The sequence below is a fragment of the Falco cherrug genome, chromosome 3, assembly GCF_023634085.1.
Source record: "Falco cherrug isolate bFalChe1 chromosome 3, bFalChe1.pri, whole genome shotgun sequence".
Classification (NCBI taxonomy): domain Eukaryota; kingdom Metazoa; phylum Chordata; class Aves; order Falconiformes; family Falconidae; genus Falco; species Falco cherrug.
In genome coordinates this window covers 48,492,386-48,517,839 of record NC_073699.1, presented here as the reverse complement: position 1 = coordinate 48,517,839, position 25,454 = coordinate 48,492,386, and the positions used below count along the sequence as shown (strand labels likewise).

The 25,454-nt window shown below is 36.6% G+C and overlaps 1 protein-coding gene across 1 annotated transcript in view; it reads left to right on the top strand.

Annotated features, from left to right (window-relative positions):
- LOC102057144 (RP1, axonemal microtubule associated) overlaps nt 1–19,380 on the top strand; it is a 144,797-nt gene extending 125,417 nt beyond the window's left edge. The window contains exons 35-45 of the mRNA XM_055706318.1: nt 392–599; nt 2,239–2,298; nt 2,613–2,791; nt 3,321–3,543; nt 8,051–8,205; nt 8,384–8,459; nt 10,663–10,741; nt 10,959–11,241; nt 12,785–12,863; nt 15,735–15,810; nt 18,254–19,380. Of these exons, the coding sequence (XP_055562293.1) occupies nt 392–599; nt 2,239–2,298; nt 2,613–2,791; nt 3,321–3,543; nt 8,051–8,205; nt 8,384–8,459; nt 10,663–10,741; nt 10,959–11,241; nt 12,785–12,863; nt 15,735–15,810; nt 18,254–18,308 (1,473 nt within the window). The 3' untranslated portion in view covers nt 18,309–19,380. The remainder of the gene's footprint in view (nt 1–391; nt 600–2,238; nt 2,299–2,612; nt 2,792–3,320; nt 3,544–8,050; nt 8,206–8,383; nt 8,460–10,662; nt 10,742–10,958; nt 11,242–12,784; nt 12,864–15,734; nt 15,811–18,253) is intronic.
- The last annotated feature ends 6,074 nt before the right edge of the window (nt 19,381–25,454 follow it).

The following is a 25,454-nucleotide window of genomic DNA, read 5'->3' as shown; positions in this document are numbered from 1 at the left end:
CCTTCTCATTCCCTGCATTTCATTCTCAAATGGAAGCCCTGGGAGACTATTTTGTTGAGAGTATAAGATGTTTTAAATGGTATCCCTATAAATCATTAAATGTGAAATTTGGGAAGGAAAATCTCAAATCTCTCAGGAAGTGAGCATAAGCAGCTGATCGATCTGTGTGAGGAAATGGGTGGTTTAGCAGTATATTGCAGAACCACAAAGGGAATAGTGCTTAATGTAGGAGTTATAGCATCTTTAAACTCATCATCTCTGGTTCTGTTGGTATTAAATTAATGAAAAAAGAAAATCCTCATTTTCCTCTCACTTTCATGTTTCAAAAGACACTGTTAATTTAGCTCGATGGTTCTATTTCAGTATGTCTTTTTGATTCTGAATTTTTCAGGTGGATGTTTTTCAAGTGGAAGCAGTAGATGTTGGGACTCTGCAAGTGATGGTGGTTGAAAAAGGGAGAGGCTCTGACTGGCTTCTTGAGAAGATTATTGTGAAGGAGTCAGCAGCTTCAGGGTCAGAAACATTGTTTATGGCTCAAACATGGCTAAAAGACAGACACGATGGAAAAAGATCTGCCTCAGTAACTTTGAATGCCACAGGTCAATATTATACTCAAACTATTATTTGCTAAGAAATTAGTTCCAAACTGAAGAATGCAGCTATGTGATTTGCTTCTATAAACAAGTTATGGTTTAAAATATTCCAGTAGAACATTGCCATTATATAGTGAGTTAGTGTGTCTGAACACTGTTGTATTTTAGTACCATTTAATAACCACTATTTGCCAGAGGATAATTTCTGCGTTGTTACTTCAGATTTACAGTGGCATAAATGGCAACAAATTTGCCCTAATCTCTTTACAAATTGCTGCTTTTCCAAGTCTTCTACGCTGCCACTTGCAAACAATTTTTTAAGCTTCGAATATCACTGCCAGCTGCTTGCTAGACATAGTGAAAATGAGGTAAATAGTGGGGCAAACTATGTTTAAGCAGTATAGAAAATGCCTCCATTGTATTCAAGAAGACTGTTTTGCATTATTTATGCCACACTGTTTGGATAGCTTTTGCCAGAAACTGGACTTACTATTGACTGACACCACACAGGTAATCAGTGCACAGAAGAGCAGTTTTGACCCCACTGACTGTGACTGCATGCCTTGTTAGGGCAAGAAGGGAATGTGCACCTTCCTTCCCTGTGCCATGGTTTCAATACAAGCACAATCTGATGTGGGAGGGAACCATGGCACTCCCCAATCAAATCAGCAGGCAACAAAAGCCCAGTATGTACCTTTAAGACTGATGTATTTCTTTTCTTATCATCTTGCCCCTAAAGAGAATAGACAAGTAGAAGTAAATAGATGAGTCCTTAGATTACAGAAAATATTCTAGTTCTTCTCCTCTGAACTCCCAGGGCATCTCTGCTCACTGTAGTGGCATTGGCATGATGGTGCTTGTCCAGCAACAGCCTAATGAGACTGAGTAGAATTCCAGTGCAATCCATTTCCTCTGCTTTATCATCTAAAGTTTTGTCATTTGAAACCTGGAAAGAGGAGGAAGCTGTTATTGTGCAAAAGCAAATAATTTCAAAAGTTTTTTAGATTGTATGTTGGGACTTTTCTGAATTAAATATAGGAATATTTAGTGTATTTAAAGTTATATAATTTGGCTTTATTCAAATAATAATAAAAAAGTTTCTGTTTCTACCAGAATGCATTGATTTGGTAGAAGAAGAAAATATTCCTGTGAGTTTTTTACACAATAATTGGCAAATCCAGACTTGGTTGTGATCTCAAAAGAAGGCTTTCCATCTTTGGTTCAGACCTCTATCTAATGTTTACAAGTAGTTTTGATCTATATCAAATGCCACTGAAACCAATGGAAGCTGATATCAGTTGCAGGAATATCAGCCCCCCAAATGGGCATTAAAACCATCCAATTAGTTCTGATTCATCCAGAGCATAAATTGTATAAATGAACAGAAATACTTTAAAATGAAAAATACTTGAATCTTCATGTTACAATCATTTCACAGTAAAGAGCTAACTCTAGAGTCAGTTCATTAAACAGAATGATATGTAGGAGATGACGTTTAAGTAGAAAATCACATTGTACATTTGCTAGTTAAATTTTTAATCTAAATGATATAATAGTCAGTTGCCTCACTAGATTTGAATACAGGCATTTATTATAATTTGCTCTACAGAAGTATTAATTTGGTCTTCTATCTTCTTTTAACTAGAAATTCAGGAGAGGAGGAGCTCTTCTGCCTGGCATTTAGGAAAAGAGCAAATGAATTCAGGTATAGCTTCTACCATTACATTCACTGTTTAATTCATCAGTTCTGAAATAATAGTGTGAGAATATCTTCATCACAATACGTCATTATGCTTACTAGTACTGACAATATTTTCCCCTTTGTAATAGTAAGAAATGGTAATATATTTAGGGAGCTGATCAGCACCCAGATGAAGTACTTCTATATTAATGTTTCCCATGTAAACTAAAACATGTCTCAGGAATTTTATCTCAGGTATCTTGGTTAACATATGAAAACAGAAAAATCTTTAATATTTTTCTTTTTTCCTTTTTATTTTCCTGATTTTATTTTTTCAGAAGGCAGATGGAGGATTTATTTCACAAAGAGTCAAGAAGAAACAAAAGCAGACTTTGAAAAGTTGTCACAAAATATATCCAAGTTGGTTATGTTTTTTTATGGAAGCAATGGCAAGTCAAATCTGGTTTCCATGGAAAACAAAGTGGAACATCAGGCTAAGAACCAAATAACATATGATGTAAAATAATATATAGATTTGTCTATATTTAAATTCTCTTTCAGTTTCCTTTTAATGAGAAATAAACATGTAGTGCTGTAAGTATTGCAGATATTATTGTTTAAATATTCAAGAAAAGCAGAACTGAAATTTTCATTTTCACTGTTTTTGGCTTTCTAAATTTCATGATGAATAGGCATTTTTTTTTTGTCAACAAATAGTCATAGTTAATAATGCATATCAATTTAAATGGCATTAACATTAAGTAGCCACATTTAGAAATCAGTGCAGTATGTAATTTGAATTTGATAGAATAATTACAATGAATGCCCCTGGAGTATAAAACTAATATTTCTGTAAGTGCTTACTCAACCTGATTCAGCTGCCTTTGAACTCAATGGGACTTTTAGCACCAAGACTGATGCAAATGGGTCTAGGTTCATGCTTTTAGAGAATTTTAGAGAAAATTTCCTCTCTTCCTGTCAATTAGCTAAGCATATATCTATTTATCTCTCTTTGGATGCTAACTCATTGTTTTGTTGCTTTCTAGATATATTTACCATCTGATCTGGGAATGCTTTATAAAGTGAGACTTGGTCTCCAGAGTTTGGAAAACAGCACATCCCAGTTATCTTTTTGTCACTTAAAAATGCAGAACACATCAACCCTGGATACCTTTAGTCTCACCATAAATAAAACACTTCCTCTTTCTCTTAATGGAGACAGATGGATTGAATTCCCTGTAGAGTGGCCATTAAAAGAAGCACTTTCTGGTAGGTATAAATATACCTTAAAGCAGTAGAGTGGTCCAGGAGTTTAATATGTCCTAATATTACAACTGAAACCTTTATCAAAACAGAAAATTTTATTGTCTTTATTTAATGATTCATAAAGTCTAGATAAGAATTTAAAATGTATGAAGGAAAACACTATCCACTCTGCTTACTTTCTGTACCATAAAGTGGGAAATGCAATATTCATTTGATTGCACAGAACCATTATTATGTGCTACAAAGGACAGTTTATAAAAAATATCTCTTTCTTGCAATATTGTAATATTTCTACTCTCTGTTTAGTTCTCACCTGCTCATGTTACTGACATTAACATGATTTTTTATAGCTCATTTACTATTAAGCAATTTTTTTTGTTTGCATATTCCAAAGATTCTCAGTAAATCAGAGCTCAAAAGTACATGTGTCCAGTTTATTACCTTTAGACATTGCAAATATTTATGCTTGTCAAAATTAGCTCAACAATTGTCTTACATGTTATCTTTGTTAAGCAAAACAAAATAAACCCTTTCACCTCAAATCCACCATATCTTCCATATTCTTCTAATGCAATGCTTACTGAATGCCACCATATGACAGAACAATTCTCAATTTAATAAACAGACCAAATAACGATGCTTAATACTTAAATACTTTGTGCCTGAGTTTTATGCAGAAAATAAATTACTTACCTGGGTAAAGAATAAATCAGTTCATCCAAAGTGAGATGAAGCAGGTGTTAAATGAACTACCCCAATACTCTTTGGATTGGAATTTATGGCCCAGTTTCAGTGAGGTGTTTGCATATGTCTAGATGTAAGCATGCAAGTAATCTCAGTAGAATTAACAGGGGTTGAGGGTTTTTTGCATATTTTGGTGCAACTGAAAATTTAAATTTGTATTTAGGCTTTAGATTTTATATTGCTTAAAGCTGTTATTTTCATTTGAAGACTTGCACAGTATGGGTACATAGCAAGGCTTAATGGCTTTCATCTCTTATACACAAGATTGAAACAAAGTGGACCTCCAGATTAACATAAAGCACATGAACATGCCCCTTGCAAAAGACTGATCGCTGTCACATGCAGACATATTTAGGGTACATGTACAAGCACATAGAAATAGTGAGAGAAAGATGCAACATGGGTGATAAATGGGCAGTGAGACTGGAACACTTGTGACCTTGGTTCCAACTCTGGCTCTTCACTGACCTCTTGGTTGAAAAAGTAATTTTTACATTATTTGCCCAATTTTTTATTCCTGTAATATTTTCCTTCTTTGAAAAATGTTTTGAGATCAAGAGACAAAATATCACCAAAAAGAATAGGTATTATATTGCCTATGTGTTTAGGTAAAAGAACAAACAAACAAATAGCTCATCTGTTACATTTATTTCTTTCCACACATGCTTTAGAAGTCTTCAAGGAGGGATTTGTAAGCACAGTGAAGGAAAAAAAAGGGACAATGGAAAAACGTATTCCCCCAAGTCTCTGCCATTTTATGTCCAAGAGGGCTTTAAGGAGCTCCACAGCAGGTGGCACACATAGAGTTCAAAGCGATCCTTTACCTATGAACTTACTTACAATTTATTGTGCAAAACAGGTCGGCTTTTCTGTCATCTTTCTAAATCTAATTTATTTTCTCCTTGCTTTTCTTTTTCTCAGCTAAACGCAAAACCAGTATTGTGTTAATTAGAATGGAAACCAGCTGATCATAATCACGTTAACCAAAAGCTGTGTGCTGTTAAATTTCAGATATAGCTCTGTCATTCATAGAGTGCTTTAGTATTTAATCTCTTAGTTATCTTTTCCTTTTTTTATTTTGTACTTGGGATTGTGATGAAGCATATGCTAATGGCTAATTGAAACCACCAAAAACCACTTGATAAAATACAGTGCAAACCCTCGAGATCTGGCTGTGCTCACACGTGCCTTTGGGTGTACCAATGGGGAGAGGTCTCCAGCTGAGTGGATACATAGTTTCTCGTCACTTCCTTTGAGATGCTGACTCCTCAGGAATCCCCAAGGATGAAACGGTGCTCTCTCTCTCACATACAGGGCTGTACAGAAGGTGAATTTTGCACTACCATAGCTTTTAAGGCAAAACAATTAAACAGTGAAAAGGTGAAACAAAAATACATTATGCTACTTTCAAACAGCTGATTATTTCCACAGAGTTAATACAGAGGCAAAATTCACAATAGGATTATGAAAACATTAGAATTTTATGAAATTAATGGAGTTGTAACATTCGTATATGTTATCCTTAAAGTATGTAACTTTTCGGAGATTTATTTTGTGTCTCCCCTCTCCAATCTATTCAGTACACTACAGAGGTAAATATTTGCCCACATTTGCCCTATGATGGTCTTATCCCACTACCTGAACAAAGACCATCATTTAAGCATTTTAGCCCTCTTCCCTTGCCTGCATTAATCTCCTTCTTCATACAAAGTACTTGCTAGTTCTATCCACTATATAATCCAATCCAAAATTCCTGCAGGTCAGTCTCTAGTTGACTACAGTGTGTCAGGGCCATGATAAGACAACGGATCTTCTTGCCTTGGCCAGAGACACCTACAATTTCCAGCCATGATGGGCATAGGGTATCCATTTAAGATCATGCCTGAGCTATGTCAAATGTGTCTCTGTCTCTAATCTTTTCTCTGACCCTGTCTTCTGGATGGACCTTGGACCTCTGTTGCAGCCTTATTTTCTAGTCCTGTCTCTGGCCCTTTCTCCTGCTGCTCCCATCTTGACCACCGGGATAGACCCAGATCTTTTTCATTGTTTGCTGCATCTGTGATGTTGACCCCTTTGCCTGCCACATGTAGATGCTGCAGGACTGTTAACTGGTCAGTGAGGGCACTGCCTGTACTGGCAGTCATGCTTAGCTCCTATCTTGTCCACCCTTGTGGAACAGGCCCACTCTTGCTGCTCTCTGAGACAGTGATCCAAGAAACAAGCCTTCGAAATGCAATCCTTTCACTCTTGCTTTGGGCTGGTCCAGCCTAAGTTGTCAAGTCGCACGTCTGGGAGACTGTGGCAAAGCAGAGGTCAAGTAAGAGAAAAAGAGAACACTTAGAAAGTCAAGGTTATCGTCAAAAATAGCACTGCACAAGTTTCATTGTTCTGGGTAGTGACCCACTCACTGCATTGCATCCCTAACCAAATTTGTTTCTTCTCCTGATTCTTCACTTTGGTTGTAACACCACCCACCATATTCCATACAGTCCTTGTATTTAATTTTTTCTTTTATATCCTACCATGCCATGATTTGTTGTTTCTTAGGTATCATCATTTTTTAGTTTCCATTTTAAACTTAGCTGTATCCTCTACCATTTAGGCTTTTACTAAGTTTAACCTTTATAGGTTATACTTATAATAATACCCTTTTGGCACTATGTATTTCTTTCCATGCAGCTGGTCAGCTGCAGTCAGCGTGCAACAAGGGTCTGGTCTCTTTCTGTCATGTAAGTGATGCTGGGGAAACAGGCAAGCCCCATAAACCAGAGCTGTTTCTTGTACTGAACTCAGTATTTTAGATGATCATTAGATCTGAAAGCTGGTATCAGCTTGTTATCTGCTTTACCTGGACTTTGTCTTCTTGACTTCCAAAGGACGCAGGTAATCTGTTTATACGCACAGTCCTGTGTGGGATAGGTGTCTCACTGATCTACATTGAGCCACATTCTACAGAAGCCTTCTGCAAAGTCAAAGGATTTATCCCCTTCTACCACAGCATCTACAAGAATAAAAGAAGATGCTAGATAAGACGATTAGAAGAGGCAAATATTCAGGGCTGTCACATCATTTGGTTCTATGAGTAAATTGTAAATGAATATAAACAGGTACTCTGAGTATGTGCTTACTTTTAAAGGTGTTCAGATGTTGTCATCTTGTCTTCAATTAAATAACTATAACAATTGCATAAATCACAAACAGCACAAATTAATAGGTGACAACTTCAGCTGAGATAGAATTGTCTTCCTGAGCTCCCTCTGTAGGCAGTGGATGTGCTCCATCATAGCAAAGTTCAAAGCAGCAACTTAGGTGCTCTGAATCACATACGAGGAGCTTCTCTTTCCTTCTCTTAGATGATGAAGTCTGAAGGACTTGTCTCCCCAGCTAAAGTTAGTCTTCGTAAAGATCCCAAAAGTGATTGACGAGTTGGAGGTTTATTAGGATTTATTTATTAGGATTCTATTAGGCATTCACCATTAAAAAGAAAAAGGCAACTGACTGCAGTAATTTTTCTATAATGTGCTACTGTTACGAAGCATAAAGCATAGGTATACTTCTCTCTGATTTAATGTAAAGTTGTCAGCATCACTGTGTTTATACTTACAGGACAATATTAAAGGGGAAAACTGAAAAAAACCTTGAATTTTTCTGTCATTTTCAAGTGTTTGAATTTTTAATTACAGCTGACTGCACATGGCTGTTTTCAAATAGCCATGCAAGGTTGTGGCACAGTCTTAACAAGATCTCTTTCTGCTTCCTGTTGCAGTGGTTACATATCATCTAACAGTGTTCTCTAGAAATATTTTGAGTGAGAGAAATTTAGTGCATATGACTGCGTGTATATATGGTACTTACGGTGACACAGGGGACAGATCCCTTCTCTGGTCATTGCAGAATGTGCAACAGGGAGAGGACAACGAGGTACTCTGACTTAAAGTACTTTAAAATTTATCCTTTGATTCATTCTTGTACTTCCTATAGATTATTTTCAAATTTATCCTTTGATTCATTCCTGTACTTCCTACAGATTATTTTCAAATCTTCCTATATACTTAAGTGATACAGTTTAAGATTGTAATACTGAATAATTTTATTTTAGTCATTTTTAGTTATTGTGGATGGTGTTGAATTGGGAGAACTGGACAAAGTTGTTCTTTTGATCAGCAGTAAAACAGGTAAAGTACTTTCTCTGCTCTCTAAAGCCAGTGATGTGAATCACACAGCTAGCTTCCCGTTAAAGGCAATGAAATAATTGCCAGGTTTAAATCCTGTTTAATTTCCTTTGGCTATTTTTGCTAAAATGTAATAGTTTATAAAGCAAAATCCTACATTTTGACACATTTAAATCCTTGGATCTAAAAGCTATATCATCATTGCATCAATAAAGTAAAGTATTCCTTTCTATACAAGAAAGAAAATCAGAAAATTAAGATGAATAATTATATTCTGCAATTAATACGTGATTATTAGTAAGTGATCTACGAGAATAATTATAACTCATGAAAGAAACTGGTATTGTTTAATTTTCCTTCTGTGATTCAGTTATTTTCACTGTTTTCCCTACCTGTTATGTTTTATCCCTGTGACATTTGGAAGGGGATTTTACACCTTTTAGGCAATCAGCAGTTTTGTCATTGAATTTCATCAAAATAGTCATAACTTCAACATCCCTTTGCCTCATCTGTAGGATGGCTATCATTCTACTAATGGATATTCAAAGAATTAATTGTAAAGTTTTTTAAAGTCCTTTAATGAAATTTGCTATATAATTGCAAATCATTACTTACTATGTATTACAGGTCACCATTTTCAGAAAGTTTTCTAGGAAAACAAAGGTTCTGTGTTGGACATTATCTGTCTTTTTTGTTTGCCCATCTGTTGGCTGCTCATAATAACATTTTGGGCTCACCACACGATTTCAACCAAATCTGTAAAATGTGTATAGACATCAAAGACATTTGGCCAGTAAGCGTATACATACTGGTTGGCTGGTCAACTCATCCCGCACCACAGCATGGTCTGCCTCAGCTGCTGGGGGCCTCAGAGGGGGCACAGTGTGGAGCTGCAGTTACTACAGAGGGGGAGGGAAGGAAAGGGACAGCCCTGCATGCTGCTGTTGGGGAGCAAGGCAGTTAGGTCACTAATTTTGTTTCCCACAAATTCAGTTGTGAAAGTTAACTATGGCCATCTGTCTGTCTGACAGTCATTGAATATAGCAATTACCTGCTGCCAAAGGGCACCACAGAGAGCATGACAAGCAAGATTTTTCTGGTCAGGTTCAAAAACATGATTCACAAAGGAAGGACTTGGGGGCTCGCTGGCTCTGTATGTGTTATGAAGACAGGATTGGGCAGAATTATAACACATTTCTTCCAAAGGAGTTAGATAATAAAGCACTTTAGATCAGTAAGGGTGTCTGTGTTGTAGCTAGGCTTGTTTGGACCAAGACTGAACCAAAAATCCTCAGACACAAAAGCTCTTTAGCATATGAAGTCAGATGTACCCTACAGGATTGGTCAGCCCAGGCAGACTGGTGCTGTAATGCATTTATGTGTCTTCTAATATCTGAACAAGTTTTTAAGATCATATGGTTTGAGATTGCTACCTGAAGCTTCTGACTCTCTCCATGCACTGTCAGGGCAGGTCATGAGTGCAACACAATATCCTGGAATCCCCCCCAAGAGCCTGTAGACTCCTATTGATATAATTAAAGGGACTTGAACAGTAGTAGAAGGCAACAGGATGCAGTTTGATGAACAGGGCTGAAGGGACAAATAACGGAAGAGAAGGGAAAATGAACAGTCTTCATGACTAATTAGTGGCAAGAGATTCAGGTCAGTGTTATAGACAGCATATAGCTGAACCCCCAGCAGAAAATTCAAAAAGAAATCTAAGTCAGAGAGCAATCTTTCTCAAACAGCAGAGATATGCAGTAAGTTGCTGAACTTCCTTCATACCTGCCATCTAATGAGACCCTCTTTGTGCTGCATGTGGAATGGAGCTCCAACACTCTTGTCAACCAGTCACTGAGGAGGAAGCACCAGATAGGTATTTATGCTCTTTCTCCAAATACGCCCACCTGAGTCATGCTGCATATTTTCTGCATGCCTGTCCAAGGATGGTGAGGACAACACTGCTTCACTAGGACAATGAAAATGCTTGCTCCTACATTTCTAAGTTGAGGTTTAAAATAGGAACAAAATAAGGGATGTTATGATGATTCCAGGATTTTAAAGTCAATTGTTGGTATTTAAAAATAAATTAATAAGTGATGTTTTAATATAGTAGGAATGACACCATTATATCAACAACAGACTCTACCTAATTCCTTGACATGCAGCACAACATTTTCGTTATACTTTATTTTCTTCTTTGTAGACTGCAAACTGGACATTAAAAAATTACACTTGAAAGAAGCTTTAAAGGAGCATCCTATCTATGTATTTGAAGTGAATGAGTAAGTATATTATGTAAAACTAGTAATTTTTTAGTCTTTTTGTGGTATAACAGTTGAAAACACTGAGTAGGCATTGAATTAAAATAACTGTCAGTGTGGTTCAGTCAATGCATACTTTTAAACTAAGTCCATTTCTAATCGTACCGCATTCATAGAGTTTTTTGATTTAACGTATGATTATTTACTTACTACAAAAACATGCGGTTTTGTTTTTTAGAACATTTTCTGTGGATGCAAATAAGCCAGAAATACAGAGAGAAATCCCGGTATCTTTTGTTATTAGAGGAGACAAACAAAAGAATTACATAGATAACTTACGTAAAGAAGGAAGTCAAGCAAGAAATCTGACAGAGTATACTATCAAAGTATACACAGGTGACAAAAGGGGAGCAGGGACTGATGCCAATGTTCATATTATATTATTTGGAAATGAAGACAAATCTGAGGTATTTCAACTCTCTCAGTCACTGGAGCACCGAGACCCCTTTGAAAGAGGAAAAGTGAGTACATAGATTTCATAGGATGTGTCCATTTCTGAACTGGGAAAGTAAACTTTAAATCTATGCAAGATCTTTGTGGAACTTAAGGCATTTATTCTGTTTTCCACATCACTAGATAAGATACAGTCTCAGCTATCTCTGTGTTTCACCTTTTCACCAGAGTAACCAAGGGACATTTTACTTCTATCGTATCTAGCTTACTCTGTTGCTCTTCTGTTAGTCCCAAATACATCATATTGCATCTACTCACCTGCCCAGTTATGCTTTTCCTTGATCTGAAATGCACAAAATACATTGACTGTGCATGTGCATATGTGTGCAATATCCCTTGCTGTTGCACAAACTTTTAATATTGTGCTTGAGAATACAGCGGTTTCTTACATCCCATCATTTTACTTTGCCATGGAAACTGATGCTGTGGCCTCACCGAATGTATAAGGCTATAACCAGATAAAATGGAACCATGCACATCAACCTGATTCTGATATCCATCATGCTTTAGGGTGTTCAGAGACCCCTAGATACTGGTACTTATATAAGAATGCTCATTCTCTGCGTGATGTCCTAGTATTGTAGGAGAATGTTCTATTTTAATAAACATATTACTCTGGCAAAGGAATTGCTCCATTTGCTCACCACCTGTGCAATGGAGTATAATGATGGTTACCCTTATGTAGCAAGAAATAAGTATATTTTCCACATCTTTCTCCTGTGGATTTCTTGAAAGGTAATGACTGAATAATTAAAACTCCAGTTAAAATATCTTCCTTATGAGACCTACCTCATTACCTCCAGTTGTAATAAACATCATTTTACTTGCAGTTGGTCCAGGTTTCTTCAGCCAGGATGTCTGTGACTATCTTCTAAAGGTTCTTTAACTATGTATAGTCTCCCATACTGAGGAGGTTAATAATTGTTACCTATGGGCACAAGGAGCAAGTAAGAAAGTGTCTTGAGCAGTACTTCCTTTTACCTAGTACTACACAGGAGGTACCACTGCCCTTTGAAAAAGAAGAGTAGATATGCAGAAATCCTGTTAGCAATCCAGCTGTCAATGGGTAGCCAGTGATGTCAAATGCCTTATGAAAAAAGGATCTCATTTTAAAAAAATCCATAATAGGAAATAAAGTAATATTTTAAATTAAAATATATAATATTTGAGACAGATAATAGTACATGTAGTAAAAGCCTTTACCTTTTATGTTCTTTAATGTATATTTCTGTATCTTATACAGAAAACATTTTATAAGTGTATCAGTTGAGAATTCATAAGAGAGCAAAAATGTTTTTCTAGTAGATGCAAGTCAGGAAAGAGGTAGGGATTGTCTTACTATAAGTCGAAAAGTGATTTTTTCATGTTTAAACAGACCTAGTAGGAGAGGATCTATACCACAGATTTTCAGTAAGGAAAATAAACCACATCAGGTGTCAGCTACCTATTTTGAATTGGTATTACTACACTCAGTCTCAGAACTGACCTAAACAAATGTATGTTTCCAGACATCAGTGTATTATTTTTAATAATTTTATTTTAATATTGAAGGTTGATACATTCAAGATTAAGACAAAAAATTTAGGCAGCCTACAGTCAATTGAAATTGGTCATGATGGGAAAGGATTTGGTGAGTATACTGTATGTGTTCAATAGTCTTGTAAAAATCTTCTGCTTAAATATCTGCCTGACATTTGGAAAGGTTTTTTAAGTCATGCAGTTGCTACAGCTAGCTAATACAAATTTGTATACAAATGAGGTCAGTTTGACTGCTTTTGCTTACACCCCTTCTGTCACTATCACATTTTCATTGACTTTAGCTCGATTTTTTTTTTTCTAACAAAGAAGAGACCTAATTAGCACAAACCTCAGAAGGTTTTATCATTCAAACATTGCTCAGCCAAAACTCCTATTAGATGTCTTGAAAAACAGGACTGAATTTTCAAACTGAAGGCTAAACTTTCCATGCTTTGAACAGTATCTAAGAAATGTTTGGGTAAGCTCAGGGCTCTGGTCAAAGCATGCTGTAGCTCCCTCTGACACACATATGGCTTTTCTTCTTGTGAAAGCTAAACTATGAGAACATTAGTGTGCACCAGATCTTGCCCTGATGTCAAGTTAGGATGTGGCTACAGTACATACCCACACATGACAATGGAAACTACTTCTACGTACATTGTATAAAACATAACTTCTAAAACCTGAATTAAAAAAAAAAAAAAGAAAGGAAGGAAAAAAAAATGATAGGAGACTAGGACATATAAGATTTTGAGCTTACATTTAGTGGTGCTAAAACCCCCCAGAAATATACAAATATATATTTATAAACAGAATTGGCAAGCAATGTGCAGTTTGAGTCAAAAAGGTGTGCTAGTATTGAGATATTCTAGTTGGGTCAATGTTGCTTAACCTGCCAGAAAGAAATAGGTTTAGGTTTAATAAAACCTGATTTATCTATAAATATGGCTATAAGATGGCAAGGGTTTATCCTATCTAGGATGAACCAAGCAAAATTCTGCAAATAGCAGTTCCTGTTTAGGCAAAAGTTGAACAGGTTTTTATTCTAACTACCCACTAATGTTGTATGTGTTATGGTATCAAAAACTCAAAAAGAAAAAGCAAAACCTATAGAAATACCTATAATAAATAAAATCCTTCTGTTGACTTTCATCTTATTCATGTTAGGTGCTGTACATGCACACAATTCAACTTAGAACTGATCTGGGAAAGGTACTCCACACCAGCAGACTTTTACCACTCTGAGAGTTGCACAGAAGTCTGCAGCAGTAATAGAGGTTGAACTTTTATTTCCTGGGTCCCAAACTATCAACAACATGATTATCTTTCCTCTCTGTGTCTTGATCAACATCACGCAGCTGCTAATACTGCCTTCCTAGCACAGCTGGTATGTGTTGATTCATCTTACATCCATGAATACCTTCCTTCCTCTAAATTTTTCTATGAAATTATCTCCAAGTGTCTTTTGTCACATCAGCTGTTATCCTCACAAGCATCCTCAAAAGTAAAAGCTCTTTGATATGTTTCATGTGTTTGCTAATCTTTTCCAGCTGCCTCTAGATTTCTCCATACCTGGAGATTTCAGTGAGGTCTGTTGGAGTTCTGTCAATAAAGGACGAAGCATTAAATGTTAAACTTTTCAGGAAAGCAAACATGCCTTTATATTAGTTTGTAAAGTGCCGTGTAAATTTGAGAGACTGTAAACTTTTATTGCTGATAATCTTGACTCCGAATTACAGAGATTTCATGAAAGGTCATATATTCCAAGTAGAGTCTATGATATATTAAACCATTCACAAGATTTCATTAAAGAAATTCCAAAAGTACTTCACAATATCAATAAATGACACTTGCGAATTGAAGATGAAAAATGTAGACACCTTTATGGCCTAGTTATACTTGCTAATTGTTTGAAAATGTCCATGAAAAGTGAGAAACATCATTCCGCCTTCATGTTTTATCTAAATTGGTACAATTTGCAAATATTTTTATATCACATTTTTAGCCTACTTAGAAATATTTTTATTGATTTTAGCCTACTTAGTACTTTGTCTAAATATTTGAAAACCAAAATAATTTGTTAGAATATAGTATTTTATCTCTAGGCCATGCAAAGAATACCAACAGGTTTTCAGCTACTAGTAGTATGATCCTAATTAGTTTTTAAATGTTGTCATTAAGTATTTGCATTAGCAAACATGACTAAAGATGCCAGCACAAATATTGCGTATCTATAATAAAGTTTTATTTTTAAAATCTTTATGTTTTAATATTCTATGATATAAAATTCTATGGCACAAGAATGAAGGTATTTTTCACACAGCAAAATAGGAGATTATAGCAGAATACTAAATACATTCTTAAAGCTAAAACAGATATGAGTGTTGGCCTAAATGGAGATGCTATTCTGAATCATGAGTGCTGGAGAAATATGGATATGAAAAGCATTTGGATTCACCACTTGGTTTATATAAGTATAGATACATTAATTAGAAAGGAGGAATAGAATTTCTGGTTTCTTACTGTTTAAGGGCTTGGGTTATCATTACAGAAATTACATCTACTGATAAAGTCTATCTGTTTTTACTGCTTTGGTGGACACTGAAGATCAAAACCCACCAGGAGTGTACACTGAATGCATTTCAGAATACCAGAAAGGGCAAAATGAGATTTCAAGAATGCATTCAACATTACCATGCATTCTGTTTCATTTGTCTTACTGCCTGTTCTGTTCAGTATGGAAAAATGAGTTGTAATAAAAAACTTCCTTTATATTTTCTGTCAAAAACATCAAAGACCTTCTCTGTAAAGCTGAGAGAAGTTGATAGTAATTTGCATAATCTACATTCCAGTTTTATTATCGATATTGAATACAATTGGAAGTACTGAACCACACAGTGTTTGGGAATGAAATCAGAAACCTTTCTTATGCTTTATTTGTGTTTTGGTTATGTAATATTGGCTCTTTTTTTTCCTTCTGTAGCAAGTGGCTGGTTTCTGGAAAAAGTAGAAATCATAGATACGTCTAGGAATTCAGCGTATTGCTTCAACTGTAACAGGTCAGTAGATCGCTCTGTGGTGCTGTTTTCTTTTTAACAAGGATTAGTAGTAGTCTTTTTAGTCTCTTGGTTGTTTCTCTTCTGGTTTCCTAAAACAGTAAGCATTTTTTAACCATGCTGTGTTCCTGTCAGTCCATCCCCAGTAACTTTTGAACCCTTTGGCCAATTTCAAAGTAATTTGACAGAATATTTGGAGGAAGACACTATATTTTCCCAAGTTATTAAGACTGGATGACTATGTCATTTTCAAGAGGTATCGGTATACTAATATCTTCTCTTGGCAAAGGCACTAAATTGCGTCTCTCCCTCCTACAGACTCTAATGTTGACTGGTGAACCATTACACAAGTATTGGTGCATATGTAGCTCTGACAAGCATGTCAGGGGTAGGCAAAGAGTCATGGGAGGGAATCAGAAATACAGGATGGTGGGAGGGTTGTGGAATATGGCAGTATAGATAAAGCACTGGAGAAAAAGCAGTGTGTTTTATTGAGTAAAAGCAGCATTACAATTGTTCTGTTTCAGTGTCTGCTTAGTATGGATCTAAGATTGTGCTGGTTTCATCTGGGATAGAGTTAATTTCAGCAATATTCAACAAATAGGGTCAAGATAAAAGAAACCTTTTTATACTATGTAAGAGGATAATGATCTAAATTTAGACATTTATTTGGATAAAGGGGTGCTGGAGTAAAGGGCTTCTAATGCAGAAAAAGAAAATCCAGTCTGTGTCAGACTGAAACAATACCTTTCAGAAGCTGGAAACTAAATTGAAAGGTGTATTTGGAGTGACTATTCACTACAGTATACCATTTATAGCTTAAAAAATTTCAGAATAAACAGCAGAAGCAAACACATTCATGCCTTCCTAAGTGTAAAATAGATTTTTAATACATCTGGAGAACAGACAAGTGTGAAAACTTACAAGTTCCCTATATCTAGGAAAAGGGATGTTGCCCGGTGGTCTAAAAACATAAATGGTAGCCAAGAATATTTATTTTTTTTTCTTTCCCCTAAATGTTTCTGTAAACTTGACAATTCATGGAAGCCAAATCCCAGCCAAATAAAGCAACATTTTTTGTTCTTTGATAGTTGGACTCTAAGTCATGAGAATCTGTGGCTGTTACCAACCTCAACATCAAACTTCTTCCAACAACACTTAAATTCCCTTCATTAAATTTCTTCCAAACATATGCTCAGGTACTATTTATTCTTCTAGATACCTAATTTTAGGTTAGTAGGCATGAGCAGAAGTCCTTAGACCACAATATCACCCAGGTGTGCAACACAGTCCATGATGGAATTTTCAGTTTGTGTCAGTCTGCCTCTTTTGTTTGTAAAATTTTGTTTGTAAAAAAGACCACACCAGTCAGAGGAAAATTCTTGAAAAAGATAGCTTGCAGCAAACATTTTTTCTGGAGGTTGTTCATTCCCCACCACTCCCCCGCCCCACCACCCTCAGCCCCCCACCCCCCACCCCCAGTTTTATTGAAAGTCTTATGGTAAAAACATAAAGGTATGTAAGAGACACATTTTGAGCAATAACTTGAATCACATCATTGATGTGGGGAAGTGACTGACATTATTTCACTGAGAAACCTGAAAGGAGGTCAGCATCTTTTACTAGCTCATTTAAATGCCTGTTGTCTAGCTTTCATGTCACACCTTTCCTTGGCTCTGGGACTTCCATGAGCAATTTTATCCGCCAAGATTAGCTATGTTTCAGCCTGGAACTGTTTAGCTTCAGCCATATCTCCCAGCTGTTCAACGGTGCAACTTCAGATGTGAGCTACATTAACACTATACTGGGATTCCCTCCCATACTAGCTCCTTAACAGACATCACATCAACCAGTCTGTCACAAGCTTTGCAAAAGAGTTAGAAGCTTTCTGACTTTCTTTGGAAATTAATATTTCCTCTGTGGTTCCACTTAGCATCAATCTACCTCAGCTTTGGAGCCAGGCCTATTTCCCATACAGTCAATGGTAAAAGTTCCATAGTCTCTTACAGCGCAGGGATTGGGCCCACCATGCAACTCGCTGCTTTGTGAACTAACAAGGAGCTAGGAGAAATAAACTGTCCCTGGAATGGAACACATGGACAATCACCTGCTATCCCAGAACACGTTTCCTTTCTCTAAATTATCCTGGTTTTACGCCACTGGGTGAAACAATCTACTTGTTACCTTATGACCAACAAATAAAATTAATGTATATTTCATAAATATATTTATAAAGTTAACTACACTTAAAAATTACACATATATGGACACTTAAAAAAAAAAAAAAGGCCACTATTTTCATCAGGTTGGTTACTGCTTCTGTATAAAGCAATGAGAGATCTCTCCTAGAAATCCAAAGGTGCAGAAGCAGGCTTTCACAATTTGTCTATTTGTTAAGCTTTATGTGTGCCGTGTCTATGACAGGTTTTTATGTTTTTCCCTTAAGGTGGCTTGCTGAGGATGAAAGTGATGGCTGCACCACAGTGCAACTTTATCCATAGCTGCTTGATTTCTGATTCTTTCTGCGTGTGTTGCTTCCCCAAATTCATGCTGATTTGATTTACTTGTGTTTTACAATTCTGGAGGTATTGTAATTACTGCGAAGGAATGTCAAAACAATGCATTAAAAGCATCACAGTAAATTAAACATATCTAATGTGAATAATGCCTTCCGATCCTATTAGAGATGGTCAAAAACCTTGCATGACTGAAATTTAGAAAACAGAAATTTAAAGCTGCAACATGGCTTTGTGGACTTGATCTGAGCATTTATAATGGTAGACATATGTAGTAACATAAACATTTTCATTTCAGTAATAACTTGTGGCTAAGTTAAATTTAGCTCTTGTGTCAAATCTGTCAATATTTATTAATTTGATAAATCTGTTTCAATTTCGAAGTTTATTAAAATTTAGATTTTTTCAAAAATCATTTTCCAAACAAACTGCACAACTCTTCAGCCTTACCATGTATTGCTTCCTTTTTCTGTAAGAACATAACAGAAAGTAATAAAGAACTTCTTATTCAGGAGTTCACCCTCTGTCGGTAAGCCTCCCACTGACATTTGATTGTAAAATCTTGTAGCTGAGCCAGAACCTCAGCTGAGAACCTTTAGATCCAAAGGGTCTCTTAAGAGAGGCTGTTATCAGTAACATCGCAATAGCTTACTGGCAGGCTTAGGCAGCTCCCTGCTCAGCTTGATGACTTCTGCAGTGCACATTCTTAGCCATCTAACTGGCTTTCCAGTGCTCTATGTGTGAATGCCTTTACTACGAAAAAAAGCCCAATTCCTTTTGAAAATGCACAATAAATGGAAACATTTTTAGCTCTAAATACACAAATTAATGTTTGGTTTGGTAGGCTTTGACATTGCCAGAATTGACTCAGGAAGGGTTTAGGATACAGATGAGTCTGAAATGAAGTCATGACTTGCACATCACCTGAAGTTTCATGTGTGTGATCAGAATACAAATATTGTATATAAGCTACATAGGGCATCCCTCTGTTTAAACAAAAGCTTCACGTTCAGTACCTCCAAATTTAAAATCTGTATGAAGATCTGAATTTTAGACTTGCTTTACCCTCAAGGTACTACCATGTTCTGTGGCAGTAATGTGCTTTCTATAATTAGAAGAATTAAATGAGTTTCTAATCTGTGCTGATGAAACGTTGTTTGGCTGTCTTTTTAATATGTTTAATGCTTTTTACTCACATTATTCTGTGAAATAAGGAATGTTGGCTGATATCTGCATGGCTGATGAGATTTCAGTTGTTACTTTGACAAAAGAAAACCCAAACACATATAATGAGTCTTGGCAGGTCATTTATATCTACCTTATACGTCATAAAAGGAGAGCTAATGTAAGGTGTGGATGTGATCAGAGTAAGCAACGGAATAGAGTCAGTTTCTTCTAAAAGTGCTCTTTTTGCTGACACTGCTACCACATGCACTGGAATGGATTTGAAATTGTATCCCCAGAGCACACAGTTCACTCAGTATCAGTATTCATTACACTGAATCACTTTGTTGTGATTTATTATGTGATTTGTTTCATTATTATGTCTTTCATTAATAGTTTGTAATAGTAGCTTTCTTTGATGCCGTTTCTGATTTATCAAGTGTAAATAATGCCTTCCTAATCTGTTTCTCATTACTAAGAGTGAATACCCTCCTTCTGCAGCTGCCTTCCATATTTGAAAATCATGTTCTCTACCTATAGAGTGTAGAAATCACGTTTTGGATCCACTTCCCTGGATCCAGAGCCATGTAAACACCTTGACAATTTCACTAACAGGACCACTATATCAGAAGGCTTCATTTCAAGAGTGTCATGGGTGCTTGCAGCACGTATTACCAGGGGATTATACTTTGATAAGAAAATTTGAAATACCATTAGAAACTTCTCAGGTCTTACATGGAAGACATGCCAGTTGTTAGAATATTTAGCTTCTGACTAGTGCCAAACCCAAACTTGCCTCTTCCACATGGCATACAGTGATGTCTGCTGTGTTTGGCACAGAAGTCACTTAATCTCTGTCCCTAGCAAGTGGGACAATTTTTGGAAAAAATTAATGGTCAAAGACAGAGACTTTACAGAGATGCCACCTCATGTGCACTCTGCTGTTGCTGCACAGCAAGGGTGCTGCCTTGCGTTTTTCCTCCCAGCACCCTGCCCTGCATATGGAGAGCCTGGGATGATATTGACACCACTGGTGCCTCTGCAGGGTACAGAGTTGTAGTGTGGAAAAGAGAATGCCCAGGTCAACAAGAAACCCAGGCGTCTGGCACCCATGGGAGCCTTGGAAGGAGCAGTGAGGTAACTCAAATCAGCTGGAAGATTCAAGGCTGTACTGGAGAGAAGAGTTTGCCTTCCACTGCCTCTCCCTGCTACAGCCTGTCCTTGAAGATCTGTATGAGAAGACAATGGCTAGAGGATTTTGCCACTGCTGCTGTGTTGTTGTTATTATTACTCATTATTCATATTATTCACATTACTCATATAATAATAATAAATAATGATATAAGAATAATGCTATAATAATGATATAATATTAACAACAACAATAATAATAATAATAATAATCTCGAGGCAAGAACATCTAGTTTTGCACTGCAGAGAAAGCTTGGAGCTGGGTGCTAAAATATAGACCCTGAAGACCATAACACAGACTCCTAGGCATAATAGAGTCTGAAAGTGTCCATTAAGGGTCCAGCATTAGTTAACTCTGTCTTTTTTTCCTTATCCACTTTTCCTGGTGTGCTTTTATATATATTATTATGTTGATCTAGGTGACATATTTCTGCCCATCTAAGCTTGTAAGTGTCTCAGTTTCTTTTGCTGATGACGTTAAGGATTTGAAAAAAAACAACCCATGTTCTGACTGGCTCATCGGACCATTTAATATTCTCCCAGCAACTCCAAGTACTGCCTTGCTGAAAGTCATCATACAAAAGAAAGGATTCCCTCCTCTGAAGTACGTATGAGCAGTTATATTGCATCTATCCATCCCGTAGTTTGTCAGTTGTTGAAACAAAATAAGAAAAAAGAAAGTACCAAGTGCTCCTTTGAGTTCCTTTAGAAGTCTTGGATGAATATCATCTAGTCCTGGTGGGTTAGTATTTATAAAGGTGTTTGTAAATATAAACATCCTTTGCTCACACATTAATTTAAAATGGTTCTTGGACTTCTTCTCCATGAAGAAAAGCAGCAGTCCGGAAAAGCCCATAAACTCCTCTGTACTAAGCAGTGCAAAGCAGTGTAACTTTCTGTGCTGTGGCTGAATCTTTGCTTTACAATTATTTTGCTTGGCTTGAATTCATTTAAAACAGGTGAATCAAAAAGGGGAAAGAAAATGGGACTCTTCTTCAAACTTTTGAAAATTCTTAATTACATCTTAAATACAGTGTCATAGGGCATGTTAATATCCCCTTTCCACTTAGGCATTCCATAAATGCTTTTCCCATTTATCATAAAAGGTGATGCGCTTCATTGTTGGTTGGTTTCTGCATGCACAAGGGCAGTGAAAAGGTTGTCAGCATTGTACAAAGCCTGGTTGCAAGCTTGCTTCCTGTGATGTCTTCCCACATGTCCACGCCTCCTGCTATCATTTGTTCTGTGTTCAGCTCTATCCTTGATTATATTTTTAAATACATACTATGAAACAACATGAAAGGTAACTGACATCTGTTTCTAAATAATAAATGTAATTTTAAGAAATCCAGAATTAAATCTTTCAAAAATTCTAAGAAATCATTTCTTCTTTCATACATAATACTAAAATCCATATGCTGTCATCAAAGCAGGGCTGTTCTCAGTCATTCTGTTTGCTTAAACTTGGAATTTATTCATTTATTTATTTTTCTGCTCTACACTCTATCTAGAGTGTACAGTTGAATGTATTTATATTTTTCTAATGTTTAGACATTAAAAGAAATTACAGCCCCAATTCACCATGAAATTTAAGTATGTGCCTAAAATGCAAGTATATGCCTAAACCATAAGTATATAAACAGCCCTACTAAGTTCAGTTTATAATCTACTTAAAGTTAGGTGTACATCCAAGAATCCTGTTACAATGCATCTCTTTCTTTCTAGAGCTTGTGTGGGGGGGGGGTGTGTATGCGTAGGCATTTTCGCATGAACCTTCCCATGCTACAAAAAGAGATCTAGGTGTACAAAATATAATGTTATAAAGCAAAGTAATTTCTGAAACCAGGGAACATTCCAGAGTATTCTTTGTAATTGTTAAAGTGAGCTAATATATGGAGATACTTGATTCATGCTTCTTTTCTCAATTTAAAGGCAAGTTTACAGTTTGGAAAATGTTTCTGTGTGAACCCACATGTAGGCCTATAAATAAAATATTCTCAAGCCAAAGTAAGCAAGAATAGCTGTTTACACTTGATATGTTTTAAAAATATGTAGTATTTTAAACTAATTTTCTATGCAGTGTACCAATTTACCAATGTATTTCTGGGTTTTGCTTATGTTAATTTACTGAAATGTTGGCTTAATTGAAAGGAATTGCATTCTGCTTTTGCAATTAAGTAACTCAGTTACCAGACATACAGTGACGTGTGACTGTTACGAATGAACCTATTTGGGCAAAAAGGCAATTAATTACTTTAGTGTGTAAATATTAAACATACTGCCTATATTACAACTTCCACTGACACCTGTGTGTATAGTTTAAACATGATTCTATTGAAAACATCTAAAACTTGTGAATATTTTGTAGAATAATTCTCACTTGCTGCTTCTAAAGAAATTGATTGCATGTGCATGTGTGCCTGAGGGCACTGTTTTAACATGGAAAACTAGCTGAAGTCAGATGTATGGAAGACACGGTAGTGAGACTATGTCAGAGTGAATGAGAAAACAGATATTTATCAGATTCTTCATCAGGTCACCCCAGCTTTACACCATACACATCAAGGCAGAGAGAAGCACAGTGCAGGAAAAGGCACTGGGTACCTTTTGAAGAGAAATAAAATGCATATCAGAAGGTAGTAAGAAAGGGAAGGAAGGAAGGAAGGAAGCAAGGAAGGAAGGGAGGGAGGAAGGGAGGAAGGGAGGAAGGGAGGAAGCTAGCAGATTCACCAGATCTTTTGGAAGAAGTCACCAGAGAACTTGCAGCTTAGGACTTCATTTATTTCTAAGGGGCGGCTGCTCAGGAGCTCTGCTCAGCAGGAGAGACTGGTCTGTGGCAAGCCCTGCCAGGACAGCAGGGTTCTGCACAGCTCCTTTAGGATGCCAAACTGGTCCCCAGAAGACTGACTATGGTAAGGAAGGCAGGCTTTTGTGCCAAAATACTGTCATAGGGTGTCAAATCCAGGTACAATAAACTCATTCTAATGCTTCAGTTACTCTGAGCTAGAAGAAAATGCAGAAACCTCAAGCACCAATCTACAATTGTCAAAAGTATTGCCAAACAAAAAAAAAATAGATTTGGAATGAATGTACGCAAACATCGATTAGACCTGTAGAGTGTAATGATATTCTAATGGCAAAAGGAGAGAACTACAACCAAGAGCTTGAGTGTGTTTTGATAGGGCAGTCTATGCAATATAGCTAAAGAAGACTGGGAAAAACGTCATTGTTAGGGACCTGAAGAAATAAAAATACTTTAAAGATAAGAGCATTGGAACACAGAAGTGTATTTCCTGGACATTTAGGTTTGAGTTGATAACAGTTTACAATGAAAAAAAACCAGAAAGCAAAAATAAAAGTATTCCTAAAGTAGACAAAGAAGCTATGATATTGTAAGGCGGGGGGTGGGGTGGCGTGTGGGGGAGTGGGGAGAGAAACAGGAGCTGTAATTCAGAACAAAGCAAAACCAGTACTTGTGATAACCATAAAAATGTTTTCTTTACAGAAAGATGGAGAAAAAGGAAGTAAAGAATAAAATCTCCTTCAGAGAAAAATTAGCTTTTCATGAGAAATGAATGTGTCTGTATTTGGTTTATGAAAAATGTATTGATGTCCGTGATTGCATTTTTGCTCTTCAATTGTATTTTGTAATTAATTTCTGAGGTTTAGTAACAATATTGGCTTGCTGAATGCATGCTGGTTTGTACACAGTGTGTACAACCTCTTCTGGCCCCACAGCTCCACAGAAGGTATGCCAGCCTAACAGAGAGAAAATTTGGTTCTGTTTCTTGGAAGCCATTTCTTCATCACTTAAATATTATTTGGGATCCTTCCATTCGTTATCTTGTAAGTCACAAAACAAAACAGAAGACATTCCTCTGGAAGTATCCAACAGCCTTCAATTTAAGTTCAAATGTTCATCTTTTGCACTGCCTTCATTTAACAGACAGATATTGTTAATACAAAAATCAGTGGGAATGAATATTCTTCCCCTCACAAATGCAACAGTAGTTGAATGCTAGAACAGCAAACCACGCCAACCAACCAAAAGAGACAAAACAGAGGAGAGGAAAGGACAGAAATGAGACAAAACAGAAAAATACAGGAAAGAAAGTGTAAAACGCCTCATCACAACAAAACATCTGACAAACTGAACACCTTTCAGATTTACAGGTCTGATCTAAAGCCTGCTGTCGTGAACTGGAGTCTTCCAGGGTGATGGCTCAATACCTTTGGTCCAACTCTGCCCCTGAGTGAAGTGGCTGAGGGTAAATATACCAGAAAATTTGTCCCATATCTGGGGCAGGGAGGGGAGGATGTAGGGACACTTGGCCCCAGCAGTTATCTCCTCCAAGCTGACTAATGCGGTACCCTCAAGCAGGCTACCATGACCTCTGAGGATGATGTACAGCTAGACCGACACCATTTATGTTCTTAACTATCTACTGCATAGCTCAGAGGTACCTTCTGCCCTTTTAGTATGTCGGACCCTGATCTCTCCATTTTATTCCCTCCATCTTCAACCTGACATTTTAGAGTCACCCTCCTACACCAGCCCCAGCATCTTAGGTTAGGATTTTGGCTCTAGGAGCACAGTTGTTCCCCACCATCACTTGTGTATCACACTATAACCTCCACTACAAATTTGTAGCATCTTTTAGACCTGCGTATGCCAAACAGATTCAATTGAAGTAACTTAAAGTGCACACTAAAGATGTAACTATAAATAGAATAATATGGGAAACTTGTTGGTATATATAAACCACCAACTTGCAG